The sequence below is a fragment of the Telopea speciosissima genome, chromosome 1 (assembly GCF_018873765.1).
Source record: "Telopea speciosissima isolate NSW1024214 ecotype Mountain lineage chromosome 1, Tspe_v1, whole genome shotgun sequence".
NCBI lineage: Eukaryota > Viridiplantae > Streptophyta > Magnoliopsida > Proteales > Proteaceae > Telopea > Telopea speciosissima.
In genome coordinates this window covers 32968526-32982493 of record NC_057916.1, presented here as the reverse complement: position 1 = coordinate 32982493, position 13968 = coordinate 32968526, and the positions used below count along the sequence as shown (strand labels likewise).

The 13968-nt window shown below is 39.6% G+C and overlaps 2 protein-coding genes across 2 annotated transcripts in view; one reads left to right on the top strand and one right to left on the bottom strand.

Moving 5' to 3' along the window:
- LOC122661222 (light-inducible protein CPRF2-like) overlaps window positions 1-10368 on the bottom strand; it is a 29385-nt gene extending 19017 nt beyond the window's left edge. Inside the window, exon 1 of the mRNA XM_043856564.1 lies at window positions 10350-10368. The gene's annotated coding sequence lies outside the window, so the exon portion shown is untranslated. The remainder of the gene's footprint in view (window positions 1-10349) is intronic.
- Window positions 867-1830, top strand: LOC122648591 (pentatricopeptide repeat-containing protein At1g08070, chloroplastic-like). The gene is made up of 2 exons (XM_043841808.1): window positions 867-1192; window positions 1299-1830. Exons 1-2 carry the CDS (start codon window positions 867-869, stop codon window positions 1828-1830), a joined length of 858 nt encoding a protein of 285 aa, XP_043697743.1.
- Window positions 10369-13968: the final 3600 nt, after the last annotated feature.

Genomic DNA, 13968 nt, shown 5'->3' with positions numbered 1-13968 from the left:
TTGGAAGCCCAACCATATGGGTGGTCGCAGTTGGGGTAGGATAGAGGAGGGTCGAATTATTCGATTAGTAAGCAAATGCAAGGATGTAAGGCAACTAAAGCAAATTCACGCTCATGTAGTTGTGAATGGACAATCTCAGAACAGTTTCTTGAACACCAAGTTTGTTCGTGAATTCACAGCTTTTGGCGATTTAAGACACGCCCGTGCTGTCATTGGCAGTGTTCATTGCCCAAATGTCTAGTTGTGGACTGCCATGATCAGGGGCTACTCGAAACAGTCCAACTCCCAATCATGTTGCAGAGAAGCAGTGGTGATATACGCTCAGATGCACGGCCGCATTGGTTCTGCTATGGCTAGAGACCAGGCCCTCACCTTTGCTTTGTCGTCTGTGTTGAAGGCATGCACTTTATTAGTGGCCTTGAAGCAGGGAATATAGATCCACAACAATGTTGTCAAATACGGTTGTGATGAGGAAATTCGCATCCAGACATCGCTGATTGATTTCTATGCTAAATGTGGACTTGCGAAAGAAGCACGACAGATATTCGATGGAATGACTATTAGCAATACCATGATTGCTGGATATGCAATTGCTGGAAACATGGATGCTACTGGGTCTTTATTCCAGGAGATGCCGGAGAGAAACCTTTTCACATGGGAGGTGATGCTCACCGGTTATGCCAAAGTGGATAAGATGAATTATGCTAGGGAACTCTTCGATGACATGTGCTCCTGTCGATTGCAGATGAGCGTCAATGTTGTTATCTACACGGCCATGATCACAGGCTATGCAAAATGTGGTGACGTTTAGGCTGCAAGATCTTTGTTTGATGGGATGGTAGAGGGATGCAGCTTCATGGAATGCAATGATCTCTGCTTACTCTAAGGTGGGGTTCTTTGATGAAGCTGTGGATCTCTTCCGTCTCATGTTAAAGATGGGAAGAGATGTGAAACCTAACCATACCACAGTTGCAAGCGTAGTGGCTGTGTGTGCTCAATCGGGCTCAATCGAATTGGCACAATGGATCAAAGACTACATCAACAGCCGAGGGAGCGAGCTATTGAACACCCACACAGTGACGGCACTCATAGACATGCATGCCAAGTGTGGCGATCCAGACATGGCCTGCAAAGTTCAAGAGCTGGAAGGACAAAGATGTAGTTTGTCACAGCTCTATGATATCAGGTTTCGGTATGCACGGGTGTGGCATGGAGGCTCTAAAGATCTTTTCTCAGCTGAAGGAAGACGGGTTGAATCCTGACAGTGTTTGCTTCATTGTGGTCTTATCTGCTTGTAGCCATGCAGGTTTGAATGATGAGGGAAAACAATACTTCAAGTCCATGCAAAATGATTACTCAATTACCCCAACTGCGGATCACTACATATGCTTGGTTGACCTGCTAGGCCGTGCCGGCCACATCTTGGAGGCTTACCGAATCATTGTCGATGTCATGCCACCAGTTAAACCTCATGCCGGTGTATGGGGTTCCTTACTCAGTGCATGTAGAGTCTATGACAATGTTGAGGTTGGCAAGGTAGCTGGGAAGCATTTGCTAGAGATAGAAGCAAACAATGCCAGTAACTATGTCCTGCTTTCAAATATCTATGCGAAGGCACAGACGTGGAATGAAGTGGCCAAGGTGAGAGCCCTCAAGAGGGAACGTGGAATGAAGAAGCCTCCAGGTGCTAGCTGGATCGAATTCAATGGCAAGACCCAGAAATTCCTGACTAGTGATGTTCAGGACCATCACATGGAAATGATCATGCAAGTTTTGGCCTTGGAGTTGAAGGCTCAGGGGTACCTTCCTGGCATGGACCATGAGAACTGAGTATGAGTTCATTGAGCGAGGAGGACAGAGCACACTGGTTAGAATTGGTCTAACTGTCACCATAACCTTAATAGCTGCCAATCTCAGATCCGTTCTTCAATACAGATTAATATCACAGTGAAGAAGTCCCGCTGTCCTCCTAAGATAGGCGCAAATAGCCTATGCTTGATAGGCTCTGCACCTAAAATGCCCTTCCCTAACTCTTGTGAAAGATTAATTTTCTGAGTCAATTGAATGACCTCTTGGCATGGTGGTGCCTGCCAGTGCGGTAGAGTGCTGGCCTGAAGCCAGAGAGAGGTTCCATGTTCGGCTCCACTTTGTTCACGTGAATTCCGTCCCCCTACCTGGCAGACCATAAGAATACCTTCCAGGGCCTTGCTTTCTCTACTACACAACATCACTGATGGCCAGAAAGTCCGTCATATCCACAGGCACATGATCATTTCCAGGCTCCAGCATCATCAAAGACCCCTTTGTCGCCAGTCAATTGCTCTCTTTTCCTGCACTCATTGAATCCAATTATGCTAATTTGATGTTCATCCAAATCCCTTCATCTAATCTCTTCACATGAAATACCATGATCAGTAAACTTGCAGACAATGGTGCAGGTTCTATAAACCTAGCTCATTTTATCTACAAAGTAGTGCTTGAAACCGGTGTCAGACACAATGGCCACACCTTCTTGTACCTTGATCAGAGCCTTGGCTGCTCGATTGGATCTGCAAAAGGGAGAACAGGACTTGGACATGGTGTTATCACTGTTAGTCATGTACGGTGTAATTGATGCCTATTTACAGAAGAAAACTTGAACATGGACTCGTCTTTAGATCCTGATTTGATAGAGTACTCAATAATGTGGAGTTCAATGAGATTTCGGCGAAAAGGCTGCTTGAGCTAGACCCAATTGGTCCATGGGTCCGAGTAATGCTGTCTAACATGTATGCAGAAGCCTCTAGATGGGACGCAGTTAAGAGACTAAAGGAAAGAAATAAACTAGAGGTTGAGGAAAGCACCTGGGTGCAGCTCAATAGAGGTGAACGGCACATTTGATGAATTTCTTGTTGGTGACAAATCACATCCCATGCAAGCTGGAATTCATTCAATACTGGAAAAGATAGAGACAATGTTGAAGTTAGCTCTTTCAATCCATCCTAGGGAGATTTTACTTCTCTTAGCAATTTCACCATGGTACTACCAACAATCACACCATCAGCTCCCCATTCTGTTATCTGAATGAAATGAGAATTGACGATGTTTATAAGGTTCATGCACTTAATAGAGTTTGTAATTAAAGCATAAACATTGTATAACCCAATGTGTGATTGTGGTGTATGTTATGACTAACCTGTTTCACATGCTCTGCCTTTGATATGCCAAATCCAACCGCTACTGGTTTAACTGTTATCTGTTATAAGAATTGGTGTAGAATTAGGTATCAATGGTGTATGTTCAATAGTCTCTCGAGCATACTTCACAATTCTTACCATTTACTTGTAATGGAAATAGAAATTAAGAGGATAAAAAAAAGAAGCAATAATTGACATTGATAGATAAAAAAAAGAAGCAGTAATTGACATTGATAAGGCTAGCATACCTAAGACCAAGCCAGACTTCTCCTGCAAGAGCTTGCTTGGCTTCTCAACAGCCTTAAACCTCCAAGATAGTGGATTTCTTAATAGCCTCATCTGCTCCTTGGTTATTGATTTCAGATTTAGGATGCTAAGCCAAAATGACTTAATCCACAGCAATATATCAAAGAATTTTTGTAATTTTCTGCTGTCTCAGCCCCCATTCTATCAATTTCGGTGATTTTGGATGAAACAGCTCCTGGGCTAAAATACTAAACAATTTTAATTCAAAGGTTATTGGGTATTTACCCAAATTACCAGCTAACTCAACATCCGTCAGACACTTCAGTTTCCACTAAAAAAATCAACCAAGACTCATAAACTTCTCTTCTGCCACCAATGAGAGCATTACAACCCTTAGTATTGGTAATTTCTCTCCCTAAAAACCTGAAACAGCACCTCTACACTGTTATCGTGGTTTGGAGCTCTTGGTATTAGCGCCAAGGCTAATACCTGGCGCTAATACCGAGAGGGATGGGAGGTCTTTTATTTGATTTATTTTTAATTGTGTGTTTACTGTTTTACCCTTAAGATAAGTTATATATTGAAGTTTAGAGGGAAATTACACTTATCGTGTAATTCCCCAAGTTCTCTATTTCCTCTCTTCTTCTCCCTCTCGATCTCTCTTCTTCTTTTTCCTCTTCTCTGTATTTTATCATTAACATGGTATCAGAGCTAGGTTAGACACTGCTACAGCATTCGTGAATCTCCTTTTCTCCTTCCTACAACCTACAATTGAAGATTGACAAGTTTTAAAGATTTGAAGGACTCTCGGCTTCTCTTATTTTTCTGTTTGAAGGGGTGCAGCACCCTATGCTGTATTTTGGGACTGTTTGAAGACTAGTTCATGGCATAAATTAAGAACTAGGTCTTTTTCTCTTGTTTGTGGATGTGTTTGAAGGAATTGGATGGAGTGAAGACTGTTTAGAAGACTCAAGTATCAAATCAGCGGCACCTACAAGTTTTTTTTTTAAGATCGATTTTTTTTGGAGGACAATCGATTTCTTTATTCGGGCTTTGAGCTCTTATGTATTACCTGGATTTTTTTTTGGGAGAATTCTTCACAAGAAAAACTCTGGTTATCCGTGGAACTGATCTTTGTCAAAGTTTTTTTTTTTGAAGACTCGATTTCTGTCATCTTTGGATTTCTCTCTTCACTTCATCACTCCAACAAACTATAATGGGTGATGTACCCAAATCTGGTGATGGTTCGAAGTCTATAACTACTACAAAATTTTTTTCTTCCCCCTCCAATCATATTACTGAGAAGAAATTGGAGGGGATTACCAACTTCCTTCAATGGAAGAAGATTGTTAAGTTAGTGTTGACTGGACGTGATCAGCAGCATCATCTCTTCAAATCTAAGCCCGATGATGATCCCTTGTGGGACACAGTTGATGCTCGAATCTTGGGACAGATGCTGAATTCTATGGATCACCAAATCGTGGATTTGGTAACACACATTGATATAGTGAAAGAGTTGTGGGAGTATCTCAATATTTTATATTCTGGACAAAACAACCTTTCCCGTATTTATGACTTGTCCCAGGAGTTCTACAGGGTTGATAGAAAGGGTCGTCCTTTGACCTAATATTTTGCTGATTTTTAGAGGATGTATGAGGAGCTTAATTCCTTACTTCCTATCACTTCTAATGTGGAATAGATGCAACTTCAGCGGGAGCAACTTGCTGTAATGGGATTTTTAGGAGGCCTTGGGAAGGAGTTTGACTCCATTCGTTCCCAAATTCTTGGTGGTGACAAGATAGCCACTTTATCTTAAACCTTTTCAAGAGTTCTTTGGGTATCTCGTGAGAGCACTACTGAGGTTGAGGACTACTGAGGTTGACACTTCGGCTTTGGCTTCTTTTCCATCAAACCGTGGGCCTAACAATGGGGCTAGTAATGGTGGTAATGTTAATTCTGGTGGTGGCCGTGGTCGTGGTAGTGGGGCTGGTTCTGGTAAGGCCCCTACTTCGGGTACTCAGGGTAATTCTAATAGTTCTGGTGGTTCGGTGCGGACTTGTAATTATTGTGGTCGTCCAGGATATATCCAACGTTTTGTTGGAAACTTCATGGCAAACCAAATCAGCAACAGTTTGCCAATTCTGCTACTATTGAGTCTCTTGTACCTCCACAGCATGAGGGTAAGACTGTGAAGATGTCTGATGAGGAATGTGCTCATTTTACATAGTTCCAGATTTCTCAGTCGGCCCAGCCTCCAACTGCCACCTTTGTTCAGACAGGTAATGCCACTGCATGCCTTTCGACTGCCTCTTCTCGTCCCTGGATTATTGATTCTGGGGCCTCCGACCATATGACTGGTGTTTCAGGTATACTTTCTTCTTTTCAGAAATCTGCTTCAAGTGTCACTTTAGCTAATGGTTCCTTGGCTAAAGTGACTGGTACTAGTACTGTTCATGTTACACCTTCTCTGTCTTTGTCTCCCGTCCTTTATGTGCTTGATTTTCCCTTTAACCTTTTATCTGTTAGTCGGTTTATCAAAACTCATAATTGTTCTGTGACCTTTTCTTCGGATTCTTATGTATTTCAAGATCTTTCGTCGAAGAGGATGATTGGTAGAGGTCGTGAGTCGGGGGGACTTTATATACTTGAGGACACTTCATCTAAGGCGTGTACAGGTGTGGCATTACCCCACCAAATTCATTATCGTTTGGGTCATCCTTCGTTGGAGAGTTTGCAGCTTCTTGATAGTCATTTTTGGTCACTTTCTAGTTTAAATTGTGAGTCGTGTCAATTTGGGAAACTCCACCGTGTGAGTTATCCTCCTAGAGTCAATAAACGGTCTGACCAACCTTTTGCTTTAGTCCATTCAGATGCTTGGGGTCCGTGTCCTGTCATTTCTACTTTGGGCTTTCGTTACTTTGTAACCTTTGTTGATGATTATTTCAAGGTTACCTGGATCTACATAATGAAAATTTGTTCTGAGTTATTTTTTGTCTTTTATGCTTTTGTGAATGAGGTGAATAATCAATTTTCGCATCCTTTGCGTGTTCTTCGTAGTGACAATGCTAAGGAATATTTTTCAGCTCCTTTTGCTGATTTTATGACTCAACGTGGTATTATTCATCAGTCCTCTTGTGCTTACACCCCTCAACAAAATGGTGTGGCTGAAAGGAAGAATCGACATTTGATGGAGGTTACTCGTTCTCTTTTATTTGAAATGAAAGTATCTAAATCCTTTTGGGCTGATGCTGTTTTAACTTCATGTTACCTCATTAATCACATGCCTTCCTCTGTTTTACGTGGTGGTATTCCCTTTTCTTTATTATTTCCTTCTGTGCCTTTGTTTGTTTTGCCCCCACGTGTGTTTGGTAGCGTTTGCTTTATTCGTGATTGTCGTCCTGGTGTCTCCAAGTTGGATCCAAAGGCTCTAAAGTGTCTATTTGTTGGCTACTCTCGTACCCATAAGGGTTATCGTTGTTATTCTTTTGAGTTGCAAAAATACTTTGTTACTGTTGATGTCTCTTTCTTTGAGTCTACGCCGTATGATAGTTCATCTTGTTCCCTGTCTGATTTGGATGATGATCTTCCCGTTTCTATTGTTCGGTCTACTGTTCACCATGCTCATCAGGCTACCTCATCACCAGAACCTTAACCTAGTGTGTTTAAACGTCCCCAATGGAAAGTATGTGCTTGGACCCCCGCTACATCGACTTCTGCACAGTCTCCTTCTTTGCCGGCAGTACCTGCAATAGGTAATGATCCTTCTCCTTTGGAACCTCCTTCTGATCTTGATATTCCTATTGCTCATCGTAAGGGGGTTCGGGCTTATACCCAACACCCCATCTCTAACTTTGTTTCATATGATGGTTTATCTTTCACCTTCCATTCTTGTTTACACACGGTTGAAACTCATCTTGTTCCTAAGTCTATTGTAGAGGCATTGTCTAATCTTGGTTGGCAGGCTGCAATGACTGAGGAAATGTTGGCATTAGAAGCAAATCAGACTTGGGATCTTGTTCCCTTACCTTTAGGTAAATCAGCTATTGGTTGTCACTGGGTGTTTGTGGTGAAGGTGAACCGTGATGGGTCCTTGGCTCATTTGAAGGCCCGCCTTGTTGCCAAGGGATATGCCCAAGTTTATGGTGTAGATTACTTAGATACATTTTCTCCTGTGGCGAAGCTTACTTCTGTTCGGATTTTGATATCTCTTGCTACCACTTACCATTGGCCTTTATATCAGCTCGATGTCAAGAATGCATTCTTGCATGGTGATTTACATGAGGAGGTTTATATGGAGCAACCTCCTGGGTTTGTTGCTCAGGGGGAGTCTGGTTTGGTATGCAAATTGAAGAAGTCCCTATATGGGCTGAAACAGTCCCCTAGAGCTTGGTTCGGCAGGTTCACTGAAGTGGTGTTAGAGTTTGGGCTGAAACGGTGTGATAGTGATCATTCTGTATTTTTTCGCTGTTCTGCAGTTGGAAAATTATTCCTTGTGGTTTATGTTGATGATATAGTCATCATAGGAGATGTTGCTTCTGGTATTGATGATTTGAAGACACACTTGCAGCAAAAATTTCAGACCAAGGACCTGGGAAGGTAGAAATATTTTTTGGGTGTGGAAGTTGCTCAGTCGAAGAAAGAAATTTCGCTCTCACAGCGAAAATGTGTTCTTGATCTTCTGTCAGAGACAGGAATGTTGGGTTCTAAACCTCTAGATACTCCTATGGATCCCAACTTAAAACTTATTGCAGATGGTGGAGATCTCTTGCCTGATTCAGGGAAGTATCGGAGGCTTGTTGGAAAGTTGAATTACCTAACAGTTACTAGGCCTGATATAGCCTTTTCTGTTAGTGTAGTGAGTCAATTCTTGTCTACTCCTCGGAGATCTCATTGGGAATTTGTGATGCATATTTTACGCTATCTTAAAAAGGCTCCTGGACGTGGTCTTCTCTATAGTGATCATGGCCATGGGCGGATAAAGGGTTTTTCGGATGCTAATTGGGCAGGTTCTCCTATTGATAGGAGGTCTACTACAGGTTATTGTGTGTTTGTTGGTGGGAACTTGGTGTCCTGGAAGAGCAAGAAACAGACAGTTGTTGCTCGCTCCAGTGCAGAGTCAAAGTACAGGGCTATGGCGCATGTTACCTGTGAGTTGATGTGGGTGAAACAGTTGATGGCTGAACTTGGCTTTGTTGATAGTTCTCCAATAAAACTGTGGTGTGACAATCAAGTTGCTGTCCATATTGCTTCAAACCCGGTGTTTCATGAAAGGACGAAACACATTGAAGTTGACTGTCATTTTGTTCGAGAGAAACTACAACAAGGATTGATTTCTCCTAATCATGTTCGTATAGGAGAACAACTTGCAGATATGTTTACAAAATCTTTGGGGAGTACAAGAGTGGCTTATATTTGTAACAAGCAGAGCATGATTAACATCTATGCTCCAGCTTGAGGGGGAGTGTTATCGTGGTTTGGAGCTCTTGGTATTAGCGCCAAGGGCTAATACCGATAGAGATGGGAGGTCTTTTTCTTTGATTTATTTTTAATTGTGTGTTTGCTGTTTTACCCTTAAGATAAGTTATATATTGAAGTTTAGAGGGAAATTACACTTATCATGTAATTCCCCAAGTTCTCTATTTCCTCTCTTCTTCTTCTCCCTCTCGATCTCTCTTCTTCTTCTTCCTCTTCTCTGTATTTTATCACTACACCTTACTGACCTTTGAACAGAAACTCTTTGTACACTTTCACATGCCATTAGTGAGAATGCCCTTGAAAATTAGCGCCAAGAAGCAGGTCATGCTCTCCGGGGGGGGGATCCCTTCGTCCACATGAAGCAGTTTGGGACATCATTCAAGCTAGAACAAAAAAATCATCAAATTTGTAAAGCTAGAAAAAAGATGTTTTAATAGGAAGGTCACTGGCCTATCCATAGGATTTAATATAGATGGTAAGATTCAACATCAATGAGCTACACATTTGAACAACTAAACTCTGTGGCCAGCAACAAAGGGGAACCAAAAGAGAGGAATATGTTTTTTTTTTAATGAAAGTGTAATCACACAAACCACACACCAATCCCAAAAAAGAGAGGAATATGTTGGTAATGCACAACTCAATATAACTAGTTCATGGAAGTAAAACAAATCATCCTAAAACATTGCAAGTGGTGCTACCAAGTAAGTTAAGAACTTGTCAATAAACTTCATGTGAATCATATAACAAGGAACTAGTTGAATGATGAAAATTAAACACATTGTAAGAAAACTCAGCTATTAAAACCTATAAGTCAACCAAGGAACAAGTATGTAAAGCTTATCAGTGGAAGAAAACATCTTACAAGGTAAACAAATCCTTCTGAAGCTTCGACAATGGCTTTCATTCGATATGTTGGAATAGTAGGTGTTGTGAACAGTAACTCAACAACACAAAAAGTGGAAAAAATACCCGAAAATGGAGATTAAACATAAGTAATACAATTCAAAATATTATCTCAAATAAATAACCTTAGAGATTGGCTATGTGTAAACATACAACACTTTTGCAACACCATTGTCCCTGTCAACATCATTAATTACCATGTATTACAACTTTTAGCCCTTTAAATTTTTGCACACATACACACAAATAGATCCTGGACTTCTTAATATTACCTATTCTTATGAATATCTTTCAGGTGTTGATCTAAACAGTTATGTCATATGATGCTTGTACATCCAGCAAACATGGAAGGCGAATAGCTTGCTTGTGTAACATACCACTGGTTTATGAAATATAAGCTCGAAGAAAATAAAGGAGTAAACATGACTTGTAAGTTCAGCCAAATAGAAATAGGGAAGGAACTAGAGGGTGTATGAGCAATGGAAGTTTATTGAGAAAAAGACTCTTGGTAGTAAAGAAATGTTGTAGTGTGTGTGTGTGTGAGAGAGAGAGAGAGAGAGAGAGATCTCACATATGTTCCCATTATTTTGAAATGGACAGGTATCCAACAGTTTTGGCTATAATTGCCAAGTAACAGTCCAATTAGCACCCAAATTTATCGGACATGCCCAACTCATCATCTATCATAGGTTGAATTTCAGATCAATCTGAATTCTTATTGTGTTGTCCTAATTCTCTCAAAATTGTTTGAAAACATCAATTCTGTTTGAGACTGTTTGAAGAACAAAGATTGTTGAAAAAAAGGGGGGAACCTAATAAATATGGATTTTATGGTCCACCAAGTTCAACATGTGACCTATCCAGGGCATTCCTCATCCATCCAATGGTTAAAATACCAGGTCTTCACTCCATGCAGCAACATAATAGCTGGTGTTTTGGAAATGGTTATGAGTTTCAAGATGTGACATATTGGGATCCTTTATCCATTTTTAAAAGTGTGAAAGTGAAAAGCCTTACAAAAAGAGGAAGGATATCACTTGTCCACTTCAAAGAGGGGAGAGGGGGGGGGGATAGGACTCTTGACTGCCATACTTTCCCAAGTACCCACTTCTCTAAATTAACTTAGATAGAATCTCAATATTAGTATTCTTTTCTGATTCTGTTTAGCATTTAGTGGGATAGAGCTGCATGGTTGTTGAAACTTGAAAGCCCATTCAATTCTCTTCTTTCTAATTGAATCAAAGACTGCTGACTTCCCCTGAGACCATCAAATTTTTTTTTATGCTTGAGATCAGATCTCCCTCTTCTTAACAGTCAAGATTTTGGTACAATTTTGTTATTAATAGAATTTGGTCCAATTTTCTGTACTTTATTTGCTCCTTCTTTCTTGATGCCGCTTATTTACATTTGGACATCACGGAAAGGATTGCATGAAACAAAATTATATGGTATTTTAGGTGAATAAGGAAAATAAGAAAAGGGAGGGGATAACAAGAAAATCACGTTTCAGATTTTACTTAGTTCATATGCTGAAGGAACATATACTTAAAGGAAAATTTTGTAAGACAGTCATGACTGGCTATGATATATGGTGCAGAATGTTGGGTAGTTAAGAAACATCATATAGGGTAAACCCAGTGTAGCTGAGATGAGGATTTTGAGATAAATGTGTGGTAAAACTATGAAGGATATTCTACCCAAAAAAAACTATGAAGGATAAAGTAAAGACTAATCAAATTAGAGCTGACTTAGGGGTAGCTCCCATATATGATAAGCTACAAGAAAGTCATTGAAGGTGGCATGGTGATGCAGACCCAACTAGGCTACTTGAACAAAGGATCAGGAGAGTGATAGAACAAACAATTACAAAAGGCTAAACAAGACAGATTCGCTTTCTATCTGTAAAGTGGTGATAACTCTCAACTCACAACTTGTTTTGGGGTGATTCAATTGGAGATTCGAGATAAGAGAAAGGGATAAAACTTTGATGAAGAATGTTTCTTCTGATTCTCAATGTAGGTTATCCAAAATTGTGGTAGAAGAGATGACAATTTCAAGGACATAAAAGTAATTTGTATGGAGTGAAAGGTAGAGTGACTTACTTCTCTTCGAGGATGCAAATCAACTCTAATGGTGCCCTACAACTCTTCTAGGATGTAGGTGAAGAACAAAACTCCTACTCTTCTAGGAAGGAGAGAAACTTCTTCAAGGTTGCTTGGTTGAACTCTTCAAGGTTCACAATGGAGAACTCATCATGGTTCTAACATATGCTCAAAGCAATTTCTATTCAATACTCAAGCTCTATTACAAATAAGATAAGTAGACCTTGTATAGGCAAAGGAAAAAAAAAAACCTAAAAGTTCCTACGACATCTCAGCCGTTGAATTACATTGAGTTTCAAGGGTTGAGATTACACATAGAGAAAATAAAAAGAAAAAAATAAATAACTTAATAATTCTAATACATAGAAACTTGCCCCAAGGTGTGGATACTTGTTCCTAGGCATTGATACTTGTTTCAAGGAGAAGAATTGAATTGACCAAGAGAGTGTAACTTGGACCAATGAAATCTTTGGAAGAAGGGATGCCACATCATCAAACACTAAGGATGTGAAGAGTTCACATCAACTACTTTGCTTCCACATCATCTTTCCACTAAGGTAGTTGATAGGATATCTAATAGGGACTCTCCATATCATTATCCATTAAGAAGCTTTCCATATGTCAAACCCTAAAAACTCCTATGATATCTCAACCGTTGATTCCCATTGAGATTCTATGGCTGAGATTAAACCCTTACATTTCATAATAAAGACTAAGAAATGTTATTCATGTGCTTGCTTTGCATTATGGGCCAAGCCTTGGGTTGGACTTGAGCTTTTGAGCTTGAATACAAGCCGCTATTTTTACAATTATTCAATGGTCCAAGTAGCCTTGGTCCAGGCCTGCATCACATGGTCATGTACAACGGATGCCTTTAGAGACTCCAGTACGGAATAATGATTTGATTTAAATTGAAGGAGCTAAAAGAGCCAGAGGCAGGCCTAGAATGACTCTGGAAAAGTGGTGGGGAAAGACATGCATAGCTTAGGTCTTGTGTCATGTATGGCTTTGAATAGAGATGATTGGAGGATAAGGATCCATGTAACAAAGCATTATTATCACTGCCAGAAGAAAAATTACCATATATTCCGACTTCTTTTACAATGGACATGAACTTTTTAGTCCCGTACTTAAGTATTCAATTGTAATATGAAAATAATACAATTGGACAAGATATTTGTGGGAACACCTACAAAATCAATAAGAGAAAGAAAGAAAAAAAATCCTGAATCATAGATTTTTTCATCACCATATTAACTCAGCAAATAACGAGTTTAATATGTAAAATAAATAATCAATAATTAACAAGATGAAAACCATAACTCTAACTTTTACTTTCGGGTAATCCATAACCCTAATATTCAAACATATGCAAGTGCATGTAAAAAATTTTGAGTCCATATATATTCATAGATATACCCACATACACGTTTGAACATATGTATGTACTCACTCTACTTAAAGAATTTATTATGTGATAATATACAATACAATACAAAACGTAGACGTTAGTGATCATGATAAACTGGTGGTATAAATAACCACTATTGCTGCATTTCTTCTCTCCCCTTTTTTCTCCGTTTACCCGTAATATACCGTGACAAGCACAAACATGTTATTTTTTTTTTGCCCAAACACTTCAAAATGATGATCTTACCTCCTTTAACATGGAAATAATTGAATCAAAATTGGTTTAGATAGTGAACCAAAAGTTTAGCCATAATCTCTTAATTATAATTAATTCTCATCATCATTACAAATATACACAATGGAAGACTCACATAACTATTAATCATTATCCAACTAAATTGTCTAAATCTAAATGTGTTGGTGACACCACAACTAAAACTGAAAGTAATCTCAACTGTTCAAATCCTTAAATAAATCAACATATTTGAATCAAAATCCAAAGTCATCTACAATTGTTCTAACTACGAGAAATTAAAGTGAAAAGATCAAACATCATTCCCTTCAATGACCATAGTGCACTCCTCACACTGACAAGATTCTTGCTCAATGTCATCTGTACGATTAGTAAAAGCGTAAACTTGTGAAAACTTAGT